Source organism: Aphis gossypii, chromosome 1 (genome assembly GCF_020184175.1).
Source record: "Aphis gossypii isolate Hap1 chromosome 1, ASM2018417v2, whole genome shotgun sequence".
Taxonomy (NCBI): domain Eukaryota; kingdom Metazoa; phylum Arthropoda; class Insecta; order Hemiptera; family Aphididae; genus Aphis; species Aphis gossypii.
In genome coordinates, this window is record NC_065530.1 from 54,823,096 (window position 1) to 54,845,043 (window position 21,948).

Sequence of the window (21,948 nt, forward strand, 5' to 3'; positions counted from 1 at the left end):
GCCTACACAAACATCATATTATTATATACGCAGCGTCTATGGTCAAGCCGATTATTATATATACAATGTTGAAGTACTATGTACCTTATATACCTACCCGCCGTATATGGGGTTTTGTTATAACATTTTTTTTTTTTGTTTTTATTTTAAACCGTTCAAAGATATCATTTATAGTATTATAGTTTTTTTGTATTAGCGGGCAAACCTCTTTGCAACGAGATTGGTTTCCGATCGTTTACATAAATGTATATAATATACCCCGTAAATATAAATTATATTGTAAACATTGTGTACGCGAATATAATTATGTTATGCGAGTATATCTACTTATACTTGCATAGCATACATGTGATATTTATTTAACATGTTTTGGAGTCGTACCTTATTATATAGGCGTGTGTGTAGAATATTTTCTACACAGAAAATACGGTACAGTACCTACAGTACTATTTTTCCATGTGCATTAAATACATCAATTAACTATTATTGTATATTATTTCGAAAAAATGCGTTCTGCGGTCTTACATAGTTTTAAAATTGATAAAAAATTATAAAAATCTTATTTAATCTAATACTTTAATATAAATGTATTGAAAATAGTTAACTGTAATATGTGTATAAGTTTATAATTTAAAAAATTACTAGGTGTTAAGTTGCACAGTCCCTATATAGTATGTATAGATATAGTACGCATTTATAGAAGAACATTAAATCTGTTGAATCATTATTTTCAGAAATATATTTTGTACAGTAGATAAGGGCTATATCATAATAAATGATATAAAATGATATAAAATAAGTAAATTCGTTTACTACTTGATATAGATAAAATATGTCTTTGTGTCTATTACATATTTTACTAAAAAGTAAAAAAATTCACTTATTATACTGTTACCCAACCAATCCTTGAGTTAGGTATGTTTAACGAGTGTTGTAAATTACCTCAAGTCCATATAATAAGATGACGACTTTACAGTGAAAACTTTTCTATTTCGAAAAGTATTAGGTTTTATTTTTATCAATGTTTAATTAAAAAAAAAAAAATTAATTTTAACGTTTTAACGTTTTACCTTTTGATTATATAATATAATACATAGCAATAATCATCGTATTTATTTTAATTTATCTGAAAAATAATAAATATATCGATATGTCTAGGTACCTCTTATTGTTATTATTTATTACCTTTTTCTGCAGTTCGTTTCTAGCGCATACTGTGTAGGTACGATCGGTCTAGGTACTCATAATATTTCTAATATACTATAATACTAATTATTTTAATGCACACATATAATATATATATATATATAATATAATTATACATTTTCATGTGAATACACTAAAACAAACATCATGCCTGAGTTAATGACGACGAAGGACTGTGCCCAAAACAAGTTTCGCATCAGACGCGACAAAATACTGATAATGGCTTACATACGGTACGTCGTATATAATGGACTCGTAACAAACAAAACGTGCACGACCTGGTCCTTAAAATATTTATGATAGTCGTTGTGCCCTTTCTGCGACCCGACCACCCAAGTCCGTAAAAAACAATTGTGGCAATCAATTATAATTATACGTGTAATGTGACTAATTTTTTTTAATATGAAGAGGTTAAAATTGTATTATTCTTAACATTCTTGCACATTTAAAAAATATACCTAAATAATTGTATTATATTTAATTTACTTTCATATGATTTTAAGTCATTATAAAATAATATTTCTGATGTGATTATATGTTCTACAATATTTATTGTTTTAAGTATTACGATCGTAGGCTAGCTATGATACTCTTGTATAGACATAACGAAAAACCGTATAATATTGCACTCTGCAGACGTGTGCTGAGGTCCGGTGGTCCGGTAAGATATTACAATTTGATAGGTCACGTTATATTATTATTATGTCGCATAAATAATAAACGCGTTGAACCCGCAAGCTGCAACTTATAGTCAGTGTGTAATAGTAGGTCGTAAATATACATTATAAACTCGAAAATTTTTCTTCTCATGATGGGAGGTAATATATATATATATATATGCTTTAATAACCGCGCAACGGTTCATGCCTGTAGTTTGATACGTTTTTTTTTAATCTTCGTATTTTTGTTCTTCATTTATTCACTTTTTCAACACAGCTTATTAGCATCCACGAAAACTACTGTTACGATTTATATGTTATAACGATTTTTAGTACATCGCTATATATCTCTGCAAAAGTATAAAGCTATAGTGCGAACTATTAGGTACTTATACAATTAATATTAAACGTATTACATCGACTAATTTCAGTATACATTTTTACATACGAGAACTACTCTGATGTATTCGATTTTGGCGTAGTATATGCGTATTTACGTATATCACTATGGCCTGGTTTATACGTTTGACTTAATATTTCTATTTCCACCGTCTGAACTGGGAAAGATAAATAATATAATATTGTATGTTATAACTTATGAGTAATAAGTATATAATATGTAATGTGTATATTATGTGTTTATTATATACACACGTCTGTAGTATAATTATGAATACCAATACGTACAAACTGCAAATATCATGCTAATATATTATACATAAATATTACATTGTACATTATATCATTATCATTATACACAGCGACCCGTCATAATATATCGAATAGTAAATGTGCCGGTACCTCCGTGTTAACCGATACGATTATAATATATTATTGAATATCTTTACCCAATAAATATAGGTACACGTCATAATTTATATTGTATAAATGTTTATAAGTACATAGTATGGATTTACATTATAATGGGAAATGTATAAATATATATTAAAATAGTTCACGAGTGTGTGAAATATATACGCACATTTACAACAGCGACCGTCGCGCTAACGCCTCGAGGGCCTTTGTAGCTGGTTCGGTTCTTATGTGTATAATATAGTATTATTTTATCTATGTTTTGATTTAATGCGATCGAACAGATGTGACAAATATCAACAAAAAAAAGCTTCTCAAATCATGAAACTAGTCCTTAGGAAATGACACTTTAATCAAGCTAACATAATATAATATTTCGATATTCGCCATGGAGTACTAGAATACCATTGAACTACTCAGATTGTAAAATAATATGTTCTCTCGTTAATAACTTCATTTTGTAATTAGTATTTGATTAATATGCGAACTTGCTAAAAATGATTATCAAATGAAAGATCTACAGTTACTATAATCTATAATCAAAGAAATAAAAAATTATCCAGTTCCTGCAGACAGCCAATAATAATTACATTACAGTGATTATAATATAATTTATGTAAATGTGTTTAAGTCGAATTTCTAATTTCCATTAAACATTCTAATAGCTGAAGTGTACATAATGGTGTCCGGATGATCATATACTAGTACAAAAATGGTGAGGCACTCAGTGTGTAGATACATATATGGGTGTGTATGTGTGGCGTGTGTATGTGTATGCTTATATTGTCGGTGGGGACTTGCGGGGTAGTTCTATTAGCGTGTCCATATGGTGCATAATGTAAAATAATAACAACGTATAATACTGCAGTTATATCTGCGTCGGCATTTTCCGCCAGACTTATCGCATCGATGTATATTATTATTATTATTATAATAAATGGAAATTAATTCCATTCATCGGCCAACGATGGTATAAATACGTAGACAAACATGACGATTGCGCGCACGAACGGCAGGTATACAAATGCACGCTGAGACGACGACGTGTATAAGCACACACGAGTGGGTTATGATTAGTATATAAATATAATATATTTGTAAAATGAAAAAAAAAATGTTTAAAAATTATTCACATTGTATACATATTGTCGTTGGTAGGTACCTATTATAATATAATATATATACACATAGAGTTGTGCCGAAGTAGGTATAATAATATATTACTTCAATACAGTTAGTCTAACGACGAAACGCGTGTATGTGAGCCTACACACACATATTATGTATATGTATATTGTATACTTGTAATTTTAATAGGTATGCACACAACGGTATACCTACACATAGGTTATAGTTGCAAAAGTATATGACAACGGTTGACGGTGTCTATGCTATTTCCCCTTTGTGTACTCGCGGCAGTAGCAACTATAAAATATGCATTGTTCATTTTATATCGCGTGGGGTGTTTATTTTTTTTTCTTATCACAGAGCACCTTATGTTCCAAATTAGTTTCAATTTAAAATAACATTAATTTAGTCCTGTTATGTTTAAAATCTAATAGTCGTAAGTAGAGGCAAACACCTGATTGACTCCGCCCTATTATCACTTAAAATTGACCGGTTTTATGAAAAAAAAAAAAAAAATAAAAAAAAAATAGGATGACATTTAAATCAGCTGAAAAAATACGGTCAAAAACACTTTTATTCAACACACACACACACACACACACACATACACATACACTAATGAGATCTTCAGTCCCATTACTTATTTTGCTTAAATTTAAGTTATACTTAACTACTTGTATATGTATTGGTATTTACCATAATATAGTGGTATAGTTCGCACAACCTTATTTCTTTATTATTGTTATAGTTCTTGTAACGTTATAATAATATAGTGGATGTATTTTCGTTGTTTCAGCACACACTGACTGGACACTGCGCCAAAGTGATGGCTGCCAAGTTCATGGGTGAACCCAACAAAGTGGTGACCGGCAGCCACGACCGCACGCTGAAGATATACGATCTACGCATCAGGGCATGTGAGTATATAATATTATTCTTTTGCACGTATACCCATCGCTAGTTCGCCGTGCGACGATTAGTAAACTAAGCCAATATATTATGTAAGATTGTACATTATATTATAACGTGGATTCGTGTAGTTGGTGGCGATCCAATAAACGACGTCGATGTATAATATATACTTCGATAGCCGACTATGCAGTAAATAGTATAATATATATATACTTATACAGGGTGATTCTTTTTCGTATATCGGACAGTATATCGTAAGATGTACAACACATTATTATATGTTTTTTTTTCGAAGGAGAAGAAAATGTTATTTTATATTTATCTACAATTAATTAGTATATTTTGTTCTATAATTAAATAACAAAAAAAAAAAAAAATAAATAAATAAATGATTTTTAAGATATTTTCAGTTGGTTCAGTATGATAGAATCACCCTATACGTATGTGTATAACGGTCGTTCAGCGTTGGTATCGTCAACACGTCGCTTGTTGTTATTTTTATTATTATTAAACGTATTCCATTATAAGCAATAATAATATGTTGTGTAGGCGTCGAGACCAAGTTTGCTATGTCCAGTTGCAACGACCTGGTCACATCAGAGACTGTTGGCACGACCATCATGAGCGGCCATTTTGACAAGAGGATACGATTCTGGGACACGAGGACCGAGAAGCCACATACGGAGATCGAGGTCCAAGGACGAGTCACGTCTTTGGACTTGTCCAGAGGTAAGCGAGTATAATCTATACATATATAATACATTCATATATGTATATTACAGTAGACTCTTGCAATTTCTTATAATATGTTATTATATTACGTGGTATCTAAAAAAAAAAAAAAAATCACGGCTACGCGACCATTTCGGGCAAACGCGCATGCAATGTTTCGTGGAACTAATAATTCATATAAGGGTTAACCACCGTTAACATGACTATGAAAATAATATACATCTCACCCCTTAACTGGAAAAACGCCCGAAGTCCTATGAACGAAAGATTCAAAGTCCTTAAACGTTCGACACACACATATTATATTATATTACACATACACAGTATGGCGACAGCAACAATATTGTTATTTTTGAAACTCAAATTACACAAAATCAATGTATACAATATACATATACTATAATATAGTAGTTAGTTTTATGCTGATTTTTTGACTAAAACATTCAGTTGTTCGGACTGTAGGGGTACGAAAACATATCATACTAATCTTACTTAGCTAATACATTTCGGCGTTGATATTATGGTGTACCGTCCCATGTAAATATTAAGATGTGACTTTGCTAATGATTATAATATATGCTATTCTACCATGGCGTGTTGACATTAATACTTATTATGCACAAAACAGCGTATACCAAACCCGGTGTCACCGGCGATTTATACCTCCGTGCATTTTTACCGGGGGGGGGTAAAAATCGCCTGAGGTAAAAATCGCCTACCGTAACAGGCGATTTTTACCCACCTACAAATTTTACCGAGGAGGTAAAAATCGCCTACCGTAACAGGCGATTTTTACCCACCTACAAATTTTACCGAGGAGGTAAAAATCCCTGAGGTAAAAATCGCCTGTTACGATTTTTACCCACCTACAAATTTTACCGAGGAGGTAAAAATCGCCTGAGGTAAAAATCGCCTACCGTAACAGGCGATTTTTACCCACCTATGAATTTACCGTAGGGAGGTAAAAATCCCTGAGGTAAAAATCGCCTGTTACGATTTTTACCCACCTACAAATTTTACCGAGGAAAAAATAAGGGGGTGGTACAAATTTTACTAATTTTGCAAAGATTTTTTCACCTATCCACTAGTTCAATACATAATACCTAATACATTTTATTGTTGAAGGATATGAATACTATAGTTTGGATTTTTTATTTATTGCAAACTCATAAGTACCCATAACTCATAAGTAGGGCTCGGATAATTATGAAATTGCATATTTTTTTCTATTTATCCAATTTAATGCCGACCTGGATATAAATTTTATTCATGTCCTACTGAATCAAATAATGCTATTTTTATTTTGCATATTTAATGGTTTTATATTTTAAATGCACATTTTGGGATTTTAAGAATGTAAATGCATATTTTGGTACATTTTTCAATTATTTGAAAATAAATTAAATTAAACCATCTATTTAAAGCAATTATAAAATTAATTTCACAAGTTTTATATTCAGATTGGTGGTAACTACAGTCTATCACGTATTAACGTAAAAAAAATAAAATATAAATGTTATATTTATATACTATACGATTGTATACGTTTATCAGTAATACTTATAATTTATATTTTTATATTGTGTAATAAATATATTATTGTAAAATAAGATACTTATGAATTTATGATTTATAATAAAAAAAATTGTGCATATTTTGTTGTTTTTTTTAGCTAAAAACGCATATTTTATGATTTTAAGTGCATATTTTGATTGCATATTTGGTAATTTTTTAGTGCATAAATGCATACATATTACAGTTATTTTTAGTGCTTAAACATCCGAGCCCTGCAGTCATAAGTACACTATTTGAATATTATTTATTCATAATTCTTAATTGTAACCTATAGTAGGTACGTTATAAGTTATGTGTTAACCAACAATTTTGGTAAATGCTAGTTTTCTAACTATCATCTAACTAACTATTTTTGCTAATTGGTAAAGTGATATTTTTTTTAGTGTAACGGCCTAGATCAAATCAAAACGTATTTTTTTTAGTGTATATAATATAGAAGAAACGCTTTAAATAAACCAATATAATACTCATGGTGCGCCTATATAACTAATAACATTACCAATAAATTCATTCAAAAAAATAAATCTATATCTTTAATTTATATCAAGCATCAAACAGCAATAAATATTATAATATAATATTTTTTAATAAAATACATTTTTTAACTTTTTACCTCTATAATGCACCAAGGATATTCACTTTTACATCGGAAACACCCCCATAGTTTGAAATTGGAGCATTATTTCGACTAGTTATACTGTACACAGACACAAAAACAAAAAAAAAAAAAAACACACATCATTGTAAAATCAATACATTCTTCACTTCGTTCAGAATCTAATATTTTAATATCTATGGGTTGAGTTTTTAATTTTTTATAAAACTATTATTTATTAACTACTTAATGACAAAAAAAATCCCCTCTTGACTTTCCCACAGATACGCTACTGATTATAATAAACTTTTACCATTGTCTTCAATACGGTTGTTTTGTAGATGAATTGCAAGTTTATCTTTTCCGCCAACATATTGCTCAATTTTTTCATTATTTTTCACTACCTTAATTAATTTAAAAAAAAACATATATTAAATATGTAACATATTATTAATTATTAAATACTTAGTATAAAACTATACTTACTTCAGATATCAATTTGCGTAAAAGTAAGTGATCATTTTCGCTTCCTGTTATCGAATAACACAACGCTCGATATAAACAATTTCCATCTCCTTCGATATCCTTTGTAGCAGTTGGTTCTCCGAGATATTTCCTCTTGACTGCAGTATGAACACTTTTAACAAATTTCAATTTTAATTGTTTGCTTTTTATAATTTGCCAGGATTTTGATGTTTGATTAAATACGCGATCTTCATTTAATGCAACACGTTCAGTCAATATCACATCATCATTCAAATATGTATCAATGTCCTCGTCTTGCATCATCAGCTCATTATTTATTTCTTTATCCAGTTCATGATCTTTATTTTCTTCCCAATTTTCAACGTCAACATGTTCTTTAAAATGTTTTAAATTACATACATTTTGTTTTTTTTTTAAAATTGTATTGCCAGATTTCAAAACACAGTTATTTCCAATAAGCGATTCAATTATATAAGGCCCTAACCAAGTCATATTTTGCCAACCACCTTTTCTATCGTCCCTTTTTAAATTTCTAACTAACACTTTATCGTTTTTTTTAAAAATAAACCCAGTTCTATGTCTTTTTGCATATGACTTGCGCTGTCGTTTTTGCGCCTCGACTATATTGATTTTTGCACTTTGTTCCATAACGTCTCGCATATCAATCATTTGTTCTAAAGTTTTTTGAAATGATTCTTGATCAAATACATTTAAGTCATTTTCTTCCTCAAATTCTTCATCATTCTCCGAACTAGCAGAACTATCGTTATGATTTATATCAACTGGAAGTATTGCTTCTCGTTGATATAATATTTTAAACGGTGAATATCCTGTTGAAAAATGTTTGGCTGTTCTGTGAGCAAATAAAATGCCTTGCAAAATAGAGGGCCACTTTTGGACATTATTTTGTAACACTTTCAACATGCAATTTTTTATAGTACGATTTTGGCGTTCAACTAAGCCATTTGCCTGTGGGTGGTAGGCAGATGTAACCCTCTGTTGAGTACCTGTAAGGCGGGACAGTTCATTGTTTAAACTATTCACAAATTCTCGTCCTTGGTCACTGATTTGTATTTTCGGGCAACCATGCCTACAAATTACATCATCATATATGAATTTAGCTACAGAAACGGCAGTTTTATCCCTTAATGGTTTTGCTTCGGACCATTTCGAAAAATAATCAATGGCGACTACAACATATTTGTATCCACTGACTTCAGGTAATGTCATTAAATCAACTCCTATTTGTTTGAACACCTAAACATAACAAATAGAACTTATTTACAATAGAAAATAACAATATAAATGTTATGATATCTAAATAAATAAAAAAAATTAAAATTCATTTCAAGTGTTTCAACAATGATTATACAATTATTTTTTTCAATACCCGGGGGGAAATATGTTTTATATGTATATTTTATATAATATTTTAGAATATTGTTTGACATAATACCTGTTGTGGAACTTCAACAGATTTCAACTCTGGTATAACTTTTAATGTGGCTGTATTCACTTTTTGACAAGCTTCGCATTGTTGTATATATTCTCTAACATCCTCTGCCATTCGTAGCCAAAAATATCTAAGCATAATTTTTAAAATAATGAAAAACTAAAATTATCAAAAGGGCCTGGATTTAAACGCACTTAAAAGCATACAAATATGCACTAAAAAATAGCCATAAATTCCCTTCAGAATTGCATTTTATTACAAAGGTTACCTTAAAAATGCCATATATATAAAAACAAATTTATACAATTTGGTATTTTAATTTGGAATTTATAAATAAGATATAATTATTATTTATTATTTTATTAAAAAATGTATCAATAAAATTACTTATCTTTAGATAATATTTTAAATAGGCTAATCTTGTGTAGTATATTGAACAAATATGCATTAAAAACCAGAAAATTACCCAATAATACTAAAACTGATAAAACTTTGAAATATGCAAAATAAAATTTATAGATTTGAAACACTCGTTGCATGAATCAAATTATATACTTAAAAAGCATTGTCTATGATCAACTAAAAATATATGCACTTTGCATTGAAAACTGGGCCCTATTTGTCAGGATTTATGGGGTTACCTTTTTTTTATCAAGTTTTGTGTTACATCTCTTCCTCGATGAGCTGATAATGCTGATGCCTCTTCAGAAATATCTGAACCACAATGTATCATATTTATAATTTTAATTTTCTCCATTTGGTCCAGTATAACACGTGTATTATTTTTTTTGTAAAATAATACTTCATTTTGGATTACAAAAGGCTTGCATTGCTTACGAAAATTAGATTTTTCATTACGACTGTTTAAGTACGATGGATAATTTCTATTCCTAAGGTATGTTGCAACATCATTTAAATCTACGTGCTTATATGAGCTTGAATTCGATTTTTTTTTTAAGGCAGGATCTTCAGAATAGACTTCTTATTCGCGTTACATGAAAAAATAATTATAGTTAAAATTTAAAAAATTTAAATTATAATAAAAAAAAAAAAAAAAATTAAATAAATTTTATAAAATTATAGTATAATGTAGTTTATCTTATTTGATCATTTTTTTAAATAAAAATAATAGTTTTAGTACTTACTAATTGTTTTATATGAAAGTAGTTCTTTGTTCACTTCATCGACTTCCATATCAATTTTAAAATGTACTGAAGAATCTATTTTGTTGTCAGCTATTGGGATGTTATCTTCCCATGGTCGATACATTTTCATGTAATAAGTGAATATACTGCAAGTGTATTCAACAGTATATACCTACTTAAAAAGTTTATATTTAAAGCATTAATTCAATTTTTTTAGAGAATATCAGTATCATATTTTGGCTATTTTAAAAGAATATAAATCCGCGCCCTACTTATAATAATTATAAAACAAGTCAATCGTTAATTCCAAAAATAAATTTTATGAACGTTTGGAACTTTTTTACGAAATTGGATATTTAAACGGATCGATATAACTACCTACCTATAATTTCTAATGTCAAAAGTATACATTTGTTTTAATAATTACGAGTATCTAAAATAAATTAATTTTCGTGCAACTGTCGGTTTGCCTATTTCAAATAGGTTTATAAGAAGACGTCGAATTGGTTTTATATAAAAAAAAAGCGGGTTAGTGAGTAGGTACAATAAAAATAATTCTGATTTTTAATTTTCAATAATAATTTAAAAAAAAAAAAAATACGATACAAGAATATCTAATAATATCTCTCAATATTAATGTATTTATTTTTTATTTACAAATTTTCATAGTAAATCTTCATAAATTATAAAATATGCTCTAAAAAAATTGTAAAATTAAGAAATATGCTTTAAAATCAAAAATTCACTAAATATGCAAAAATATGCACTATACATTTTTGATATGTTTTTCGTAGTGTCTTAGAACGGATTTCTAGCGAATCCCGGAATAAAAATCCCCGGGAAAAAAATCCCCGGAAAAAAATCCCCTGACGAACGACTCCGGAAAAAAAAATCCCCGACCCTAGGAAAAAAAATCCCCAGATTACATTATTGCATTACATTAATTTATATTAATTATTATTATTTGTATAATACATTAAGTATTAATTAGCTATCAAAAACCTACTTTTCTAAAATCTCATTCAAAAATTTGTATTATTCTTTGGACAAAAATAACTTAATTTAGATGTTTGAATATAATTAACTTGAAGTTAACACATTAATTTTAAAAAAAGTAACTTATTAAGTTAAAAGTTTATTTGAAAAAAAAGCAACGATTTAATTAATTTAACGTTGTAACTTAATTTTAACTTTTAATTCGTTAATGACCAGCCTTGAAAAAATTAATGTATACATATATATTATATAATAGCCTGAAATAAAATATTACGTCTTCTATAACATTTTGACCATAATGTATAGATATGAGAACTTCAAATGTTATAGTAATTGTTATATCATTATGTGGTGTAGTGTGTACCTTTGATATAATTTAAAATAAGGTAAAAAGTAACTCCTATCTATCTTATCTGTAATGGGCTCATGAACATAATCTAGATACTCGCTATCTTAAAATAAATGGGTAAATTAGCAACGATTTGTAGTGGACCACATATTATAGGTCTGTGCTCTGTGCAGTACACACTTAGTACACGATAGTATACCTACACACAAACATGGAACACGTTATTGAAATTATTAAAAATAATAGTAAAAAACCTAAAATTGCGCACATCGGATATATTTATCATTTTCAAAAAGAGTGTTCCAATTTTATACGTTGGCGATGCTCTAAATTTACCTCGTTAAAGTGTCCGAGTGTACTTAAAACGAGTTTAGATATTGAAAAACCAATATTTATTAGTATTGACCATGAACATGTTCATACTTCTAATAAAAATGCAGTCGCTGCTTTAAAATTACAAAACAAAATGAACGAAAAAGCACAAATATCCTATGCAACACCGAGTCAAATATTTGCCGAGTCTGTGAGTAATGTACCACATATATTAGTTGAATTGCCAAAAGAAGAACACGTAAAACGGACAATTCGAAACCACAGAGGTTACAACGATCCTTCAAAACCAACATGTAGAAAAGAGTTAATAATGAAGGTATTTATATTTATATTTTCAAAATAATATTTTTAATTTACAACTAACAATATCTATCAAAAAAATTGAATAATATAATAATGGTTAATGATGTATTATATATTTGTTGTTAATTTAAAAAAATTACAAAAAATAATAATATTATAAAAAAACACATATTATATGTCATTGTAAAATCAATACCTACATTTATCACTCGCTCTGAGTTTAAAAAATAATAAAAAAATTTTTTTAGGTGAATGGTGCTTATACGGAGAAGAAAGATTTTTATTAGATGACAATGGTCCAGATGCGAATGAACGAGTTTTAATATTTGCTACAGACACGGGTTTATCTTTATTAGCAAGTTCTAATACATGGTTCATAGACGGGAATTTTGGACTTGCACCTGAATATTTTAAGCAACTGTACGTAATTCGAGTTCAAAAAAATTCATTTTTTATTACAGCTGTTTACTGTATTCTTGAACGTAAAACACAATACACATATGAACATTTGTTTCGTACTGTAATGAACGAGTGTGAAAAACGAGGAAAATACCCAGATCCCGTTTTTTTAAATATGGATTTTGAACTAGCCGTCATGAATGCAGCAAAACTGATCTTAGGCAGCCACATTACGATTCGAGGATGTTTTTACCACCTCTGTCAGTCAACGTATAGAAAATTACAAGAATTAGGTTTGTCCGAACGCTATAAAAAAGACGAAGCATTCCGTAAGTTCTGTACTATGGTTGATAGTCTAGCTTTTCTTCCTTTAGATGATGTTAAAAATGGCATGGAGTGGTTAAAAAAAAATATACCAACTGGAGCAGAAGATTTTATAATATATTTTGATACAACCTATGTTAATGGACCTTTTAAAAAAGTAGGCACAAACGAGTCCAATATTCGTCTTCGAAGAATTCCTCCAGTATTTCCACCTTGTACATGGAATGTACATCAAACTACCTTATCAAATGATGATAGTAATAGACACCGAACAAATAATGTCACAGAAGGATGGAACAATCGATTTTCCCATTTAATTGGCATTAAACATCCTACAGTTGGCATTTAATAAGAAAAATGAAGTACGAAGTTGCATCGGATTACGCAAAATTAGCATTGGATGACGTTGGAGAATCAATATGAAAACAACCAAACTTGGACAGATGCGGACGACGGAAATAAGATTAAAAGAACTTGTGCCAGTTTGTAAGTGGAAAAATAAATGTTTCGGATTTTTTAAATTCGATAAGCCATAATATTAGAAAACAATCTAATAACTAACTTTGATTATTATTATCTTTATTATTATTTTTTATTATTATTATTTTTTATTACTATTTCGCTACAGAATTATTTAACATTATTTAATATATTGATTTTTTGATTTTTTGACTGAAAACTATAATATATAGTATACTAAATACTTATTTGTAATTACATATTTTTTTATTATTATTTTTTTTTTTTTTTTTAATACAGAATTTATTTTAAATTATTTATAGGTACCTAATATTATTTAATATATTGATTTTTTGACTGATAACTTTAATATATAGTATACCTATTTGTAATTTAATACTAAAATCATTTTATATTGTGGTTGTGAGTAATATTATAGGCTGGGGATTTTTTTTCCTAGGGTCGGGGATTTTTTTTCCGGAGTCGTTCGTTAGGGGATTTTTTTTCCGGGGATTTTTTTCCCGGGATTTTATTCCGATTACCTTTCTAGCTCACTTAGCAATAAATCTAACGGTTCAAAAAAACATGCAAATGCAACAACTTCCGAGCCCTAGATAATAACTTAATGATAATAACTTATTATCAAAACTATTGAAAACAGAAATAATGAAGGTAATTCTCACCTAAAAGTTTGATATATATTATATATATTTATATTGTTAAAATATGGACTTCTTAACCTGCCCATATACTTCTCGCCTAGTTACTAATCAGTGTCAGTCTAATTAACGAAATTTCTCTACGTACAGTATATAAAATCGGCAGGGTGGATAAGAAAGGTATAGGTATCAATAAATTACAACTAATAATAACAAGTATGATATCGTTATAAAGATTTAAGATAAACCTATTCGATAAAATGCTTTTATACTTAGGTACTATTTCCACAATTACACACACTAGTCTGTTCCCAGTTGTATTTTGTTCGTGTTGTAGTGCGTATATAATACAAATGTGGAGTATATAATTACAAAAAGAAATAAAAAATATGAATATATCTGCAACGACTGCATTGGTACAAAAAAAAAAAAAATGAAATAATAAATGTACCGAAAATACTTAGTTTTAAGAAATATAAATTACAATCATATTGCACAGAATTTAAATATAATGATGATATATAATTTTTAATTTATTCATTTTTAGAATGTTTATTTATATCTTTTAAATTATTTGTATAGGCTTTCGAGATTTACATAAATTTTAATTATTATATTACCTATACTATCATTTTTTTATTCTACTATATTATTTAATATTTATTATTATGTTCATTTTTATTTATTTTTTAAACTATTACCTATTACCTATATCATTGAAAAAACATTTTTTAAGAACGTTTATTGATAGGTAAAAAAATATTTTGTATTTAAATTTATACTTATACGCCGGAGACTAATTTGTCCGAGTATAAAATTATATATGACGGGGACCAATTGTTCGCATACCATTACTTGCCTATAGCCTATAGCCTATATCAGGGATGGCAAACCCATGGCACGCGTGCCCGAGGTGGCACGCGAAAAGATTTTGTGGGCACGCGAAGATTTTTACTATAATATTATAGGACATAGGTAAAGGTAATAGGTTAACACATTTAAAAATTTTTTTTACAATATTGAATATTACATTCAACATAATAATATAATATTTTTCACACATGGCACGCTCGCACGCTCTAAAAAAAAAAAAAAGGTAAATTTTTGGCACGTAGTGTTCAAAAGGTTTGCCACCCCTGGCCTATATACTATATTAGACATTACAGAATTGTTCATTAAAAAGAAATTTATTAATTGTTAGGTACTAAAATAATGAACTTTGAAGAAATTAATAAATAATATAATTTTAAAAAACCTGAGAACCGCGAAAGTCCTTTAATAAAAATATGCCGGGGACCAAATGTCCTATGGTTAATAACTCTCCGGGACGAAACGTCCTATCTTAATAATTGCCGGGTGACGAAACGTCCGCGATTCGTAGTTAAAATGGCCAAAGAGACGTTTCCCCCCCGAATCGATGTATATATTTTTTTACATAATAATAAGTTTGAAAATAGGTACTTTGGTTTTAACAGAAGTATACGATCATCTTAATATATGATACTGATTATTTAAAGACATTTTTTTGCATTTTTTGACGATTTTAATGCATTTTCTTAGTTTAAGGTACGAATAATGAATTATATAGCTCGAGAAATAATTATCGTCGATAACAATTTTATCATAGGCCTTTCCACTCAAATTACCACGGTTATATACCTATAGTTGGAATAATAAATTTGCAACTTTAGTGGGAATTAATCATCCAAATATTTGGCTTTTTATTGAAGCTCTACAAATGAGCTACTCAAGTGCTTCAATAAAAATTTTAAATAATAGATCAGGAGCTTTTTCGTAGTAATTTTGGGTAAAGACGATAGGTTAAAACAATTATACGAAAGTTTTTCAAATGATATTTTAAATTTTTTAATTTCCGTGAGCTATCTTACCAGAATAAAGTGATATAGTTTTTATAGAACCAAGGTTGATAATTATATATTCATTATTATAATTATGTAGGTACCTACTGTAATTGTGTTATTATTATTGACTATTTATTATGTTATTACATTTTATTATTTATAAACATTTTTCATGATATACCTAATGTGACTTTTTATGTAACTTTAATGTATTTTTCAATACAATTTTACCATATTAATACTTAAATTTTGATATATTTTCATTAATTTATTCATTTTTATCGGGACTTTGTATTAAATTAAATTAAATTATATTTTAACATGCGATTTAAGTAAGTAATTAACATTTTTTATGATATTATATGACTTTTTATGTATTTATATATTCATCGAGACTTTTTTTCCGCGATTCCTATGGAAGATCGTGTCCAAAAAAATTTGGCCATCCCTGATGTATAGTATACATTTTGTTTTATAATAACTTATCATTACATATTTTTCTTTGTACAATAATTTATTCTTATTTTTTAATAAGTATGTATACTATATTATATTATTATTAAATTCAATGATAAAAATGTAGTTATTTTACATAGTTATATTAAAAGTACTTATATTGTATCATAATTAGAATATTTTTATTTAGGTACTTACCCTTTACGGAGTTGTAGATAAAAATGAATATTTTGATAAAAAAAATTCGAAAATTTAAATATCGTACGCACAACACATATGTTTACATTAAAATATACACATTAAAAATTTGTAACATCGTGTTGAAGTCTTCAGAACGAAGGTGAATACGTAAATGAAAATAATAATCTGAAATTAGTCCTATATTGTTATTTTTTGTCCCATTCCTCCCTCATCTCTAAGATATCAGATATTAACATTGCATTACTTTTTTTTTTACCAAGAAGTTATTAGCTGTTAACTATAGTATAGTTAATATGGGTTTAATGTTTATCAACATTTTTTGGTATGTTCTTTATACATACTAACGCGGTATGGCACTATGGCTTTACTTACTGTATAGTGTATTGTCACAAATAACAATACATAACAATAGTCTATCGTCTATCTACCTGTCTAACTATTACGAACCTTTGAGTAGTATATCGTTAACGCGCATTTGAAATGTACCTATATAGTTACAATAGTTACATATACCTATACTAATTTGTCAAGTTTTGGTTATCGCCGACCGCCGTTATCGGTTACCTTTGACAGATGGGTCACTGTGACTCATTGAGTATTACGCTATGCTGTGACTGTCGTACATCTTCTAATTAGCTGTCGGTATCTAATCTTTAAGAAAAACATAATAATTTTTAAAATATTGAAATATAAATGTATTTCTTTTGAAAAATGCAGTTTTTTTTTTGCATAAAATGATGTGAGAAAATTTAAACAATTAATATATCTTTCATTCTTCATCTTTATACTGGTAAGTACGTACCTAGTATATTATTATATATTAAATACAATATAGAGTTAGAAGCCCCTATGTAGAAATCATAGTGCCCTTAGAGTTGACTATAGGTGACCTTTTCATACTTATATAATAATAATTTGATACTCATTTTTCGAGTAAATGTGGTTAAATAATCATTTTTTATTTTCATAATCAATTAGTATATTTATTCTTTTTGTCTAATAATTGCTGTTGTCAATTAGTTTCATAACTTAGTATTTTTTTCTAAAACAAATATATTGTCATTGGTCAGTAACCTATATTGGCTATATTCAATATTTGCTGATATAATATTATTATAATATCTATTGCATATTTAGAAATCAGGCAAGTTAAAATTATGCTCAATTTCATTTCTCATCAAAGGTAATAAAGCCACTGTTTCAAGTAAATCTACATAGGGTTGTCAGTTAGCACCTAGGTATATAATTACGCCAGGCAGTTTTTACCCCCAACGTTAAAATTCATAGGTGGGTAAAAACTAAAAATCGCGCGTTATGTAAGGTGATTTTTACCTCCTCGGTAAAATTTATAGGTGGGTAAAAATCGTGAAACATAACAGGCGATTTTTACCTCAGGTGATTTTTACCTCCCTACGGTAAAATGCATAGGTGGGTAAAAATCACCGGTTATGTTAGGCGATTTTTACCTCAGACGATTTTTACCTCCTCGGTAAAATTTGTAGGGGGGTAAAAATCGCCTGTTACGGTAGACGATTTTTACCTCAGGCGATTTTTACCTCCTCGGTAAAATTTGTAGGGGGGTAAAAATCGCCTGTTACGGTAGACGATTTTTACCTCAGGCGATTTTTACCTCCTCGGTAAAATTTGTAGGGGGGTAAAAATCGCCTGTTACGGTAGACGATTTTTACCTCAGGCGATTTTTACCTCCTCGGTAAAATTTGTAGGGGGGTAAAAATCGCCTGTTACACCGGTAAGAAGTCATCATAATAATATCATCGTCTATATGTATAATGTATATATTGTTAAAATATGTACGCGTCGTGCATGATTTTTGTTTTTTCATACAACGCTACGCCAAGACAAACCCACAGCGCGACATGGTAGGTACCTGAGTATCTACTGCCGCCGACGCCGTATAATATAATATGAATCGATCTCGATTGCGATATTTTGCGTGCGCGTGGTTTATCCAGAAATTACATCTGCACGCCGGGAAGGCGCGACTCTATAAATAAATATAATATTATACAGTAGACGCGCACAATTATTCCATCAGTTATCATATATTATATACTTATAGCGTCCGAGTCATTAAAATCTATCGAGATGAGTTATCGATTTATCGCCCGCCCAACCAGTGGCAATGTGAATTTATATACATATATTTGTAGCATGATGGTCAACCATGTGTTTGCGTATAGTGCGTGCTTAATCTACAGGGGCGCAGCTTCAGGTTTCCAATGCATAATGTGATAAGCGTGTAATAACATATGCATTTAGGGGTGTGGATAAATTGTATAAACAGACGGGACTTATTCCACCGACAGTGATTTCTGTGGAAATCGCATTATATACATACGCGACATCGTAAAAAATTATCGCTCCGTCATCGGTACAAAGATAAACTATATGATTTTTAAACCATTTATTTGTTCATAAACCGCATGACCTTATGTGTTCAAGTGTGTATCAGTAGTGTATTATTATTATTATTATTATACCTTTATGGATAGTCGACGTGTAGTTTCTCTGGGGAAATTTCTAACGGACTTCAATAAACACGGGACAGTCGACCCAATAAAAAAAAAACTATATACAATCCCCAAACAACACCCCGTCACTCATTCATTATCGGTCGACCTACTAGAAAGTTGGAATGGACGTACAAAAATTTACGGTTAGTTGAAGCATAGCAAATAATAATATATATATAGGCATTTTCCGCCCGAACTTATAATATACTGACATAGGCCAGGCGCCATGGCCGGCAACTCCACCAACGGCATATTAATTGCTCTTCGATTTCGCGCACCATTAAATTATTACCATAATGTGTACACTGTACAGGTATTCGTTTTTTACCGGATTCTGTTCAAAACTCGTTGGATGCAATTTTTTTATTAAAAGATTTTGTCGATAATATCATATCCGAGTCCGGTCGACCGGAGTTGTGTACAAAACAGTTACGGTCCACTAATGTACTGTTATACCTGATACTATGTTCTGCTCATATTATTATAGATACTAACATGCGTAATACACCGATCTGATAAAATGTTGGCTTTATAAAGTCTCGTATCGATTATAAAGAATTGCGGTGGTATGTCAATTAGCATACGCATACGCGCGTAAATCCAAAACTGCATTTATAGTATAAACTGACAACATGTAGGTAAATCGTGAAATTCGCTGTAGTTACGTTGCTATACATAATAAAATAATATATAATATTAACAAGGTTGAAGGTTCGATCGAGTCGGAGAGATAGTGTTAACATGCGCTCGTATACGAAATTAGAATGTTGGAAGACACACGATTTATTATAATATTCAGATAAATATTACAAATGTATTACCTCTCATCTGCGTTTTTCTGTTTTGAATAAACATACCTATCGTGTTGGTAATGTTAAAAAATTATCAGTTGCTCGTGGTTTTATGATAATACTGTAGGTATGTTATACGATGCTCACTATTCGGTTATATTTAACTTTTCAATTAAAACCCAGAACAACCAGACTCGTTTGAATTAATAAAGTATTAAAATATAAAATAATTCAATTTACATCATTATACATATATCATTATAATATTATGCATATTACACGGCTAACGCACATATTATGTGCGACTATTGCTAATCGTATAATCATCACACCGTAATTCCATGTTATTATAAGTACTATAATACACTGCATAATTAGCATAATCATTCTTAATTTAATTACGCGAAGTAAGGAATTATAAAGTATCTAATATACCCGTGGTTTTATATGAATTGATCAAATTATAATTACCCGTTTAATATAATATGCGTTTGTATAACCAAAAGTGGATTTATCAATTGAAACATTCGCATTGTCTGGATTTTTAATATTTTCAACGTAAGATCAAAATGAAATACGCAATACTATTCCACCTAATTTTAATTTTGAATCTATTCTCGATTGTAATTTTTATTTCATTATCAGGTTTTTTTAATGATATTTTATTGCCAAGTACCGGATTCTGTAATGACATCAAATATTTATCTTAATTTATTTAAACAAAAATATAATATTATTTTATATAATATAATACCTGATAAGTTAAGTTTTTGATAAAAATAATATTGTTTTATGATTGTTTTATGTATTATACTTTTATTATACAACAATATTTCAAAATATCATACTCATTACTCATATAATTTTGAGTATTATTTTAAAGTAATTGTATACCTTATCATTTGTTGTTTGGCAATATATTATTAATATATTAGTAATTAAAATCATTTTTAAATAATTGCATGGGTATATTTAATATATTATTATGTTATAATGTTGTTCATCCGTTCAATGATATTTTTTTTTAAATATTTTGCACAAAATATTAATTGAAAAAAAATTATGACACACATAAAACAATTATTTTCTTTTTATGATGAACAATAATTTATCAACTAGAAAAAAAAATTATTGGAGTGTTATAGTTTCCATAGAATAATATTCAAACGTCATCGATCTTAAACTCATTCATTCGCATATAGGAAATAAAAATACAACGCTTTATAATATATATATATATGTATACACATCAAAAACGGTACATTTTACGGGTACATAAAATAGAACAATTTATTAAGCACATTTCTATATATTACGTACATTATTATAGATAATGACTTAAGCTTCAGATAATTATTCATTATAAAAAACAATTGGCTTATTATACAGTGTATAATGATAATAATATATACAAGAGCAAATTACATGTCTTACATGTATATTGTCTACCTATACATATATTATATATCTATGTATATCGTATATAATATATTATATGGCTGTAGAGAAATAAGCTCTTGGAAGTAATTGATCAATTATTTAAATATAAAATACTCGCTATACCAATTGCACTCTACA

The 21,948-nt window shown here is 28.7% G+C and overlaps 1 protein-coding gene across 5 annotated transcripts in view; it reads left to right on the plus strand.

Annotated features, from left to right (window-relative positions):
* Positions 1 to 21,948, plus strand: part of LOC114125220 (autophagy-related protein 16-1) — a 230,141-nt gene that overhangs the window by 195,741 nt on the left and 12,452 nt on the right. Inside the window, exons 9-10 of one of the 5 annotated variants that reach the window (XM_050198317.1) lie at positions 4,603 to 4,723; positions 5,268 to 5,447. The exons of 3 other annotated variants lie outside the window; for them this stretch is intronic. In XM_050198317.1, the coding sequence (XP_050054274.1) occupies positions 4,603 to 4,723; positions 5,268 to 5,447 (301 nt within the window). The remainder of the gene's footprint in view (positions 1 to 4,602; positions 4,724 to 5,267; positions 5,448 to 21,948) is intronic. One more of the 5 variants, XM_050198321.1, reaches the window with a different exon arrangement.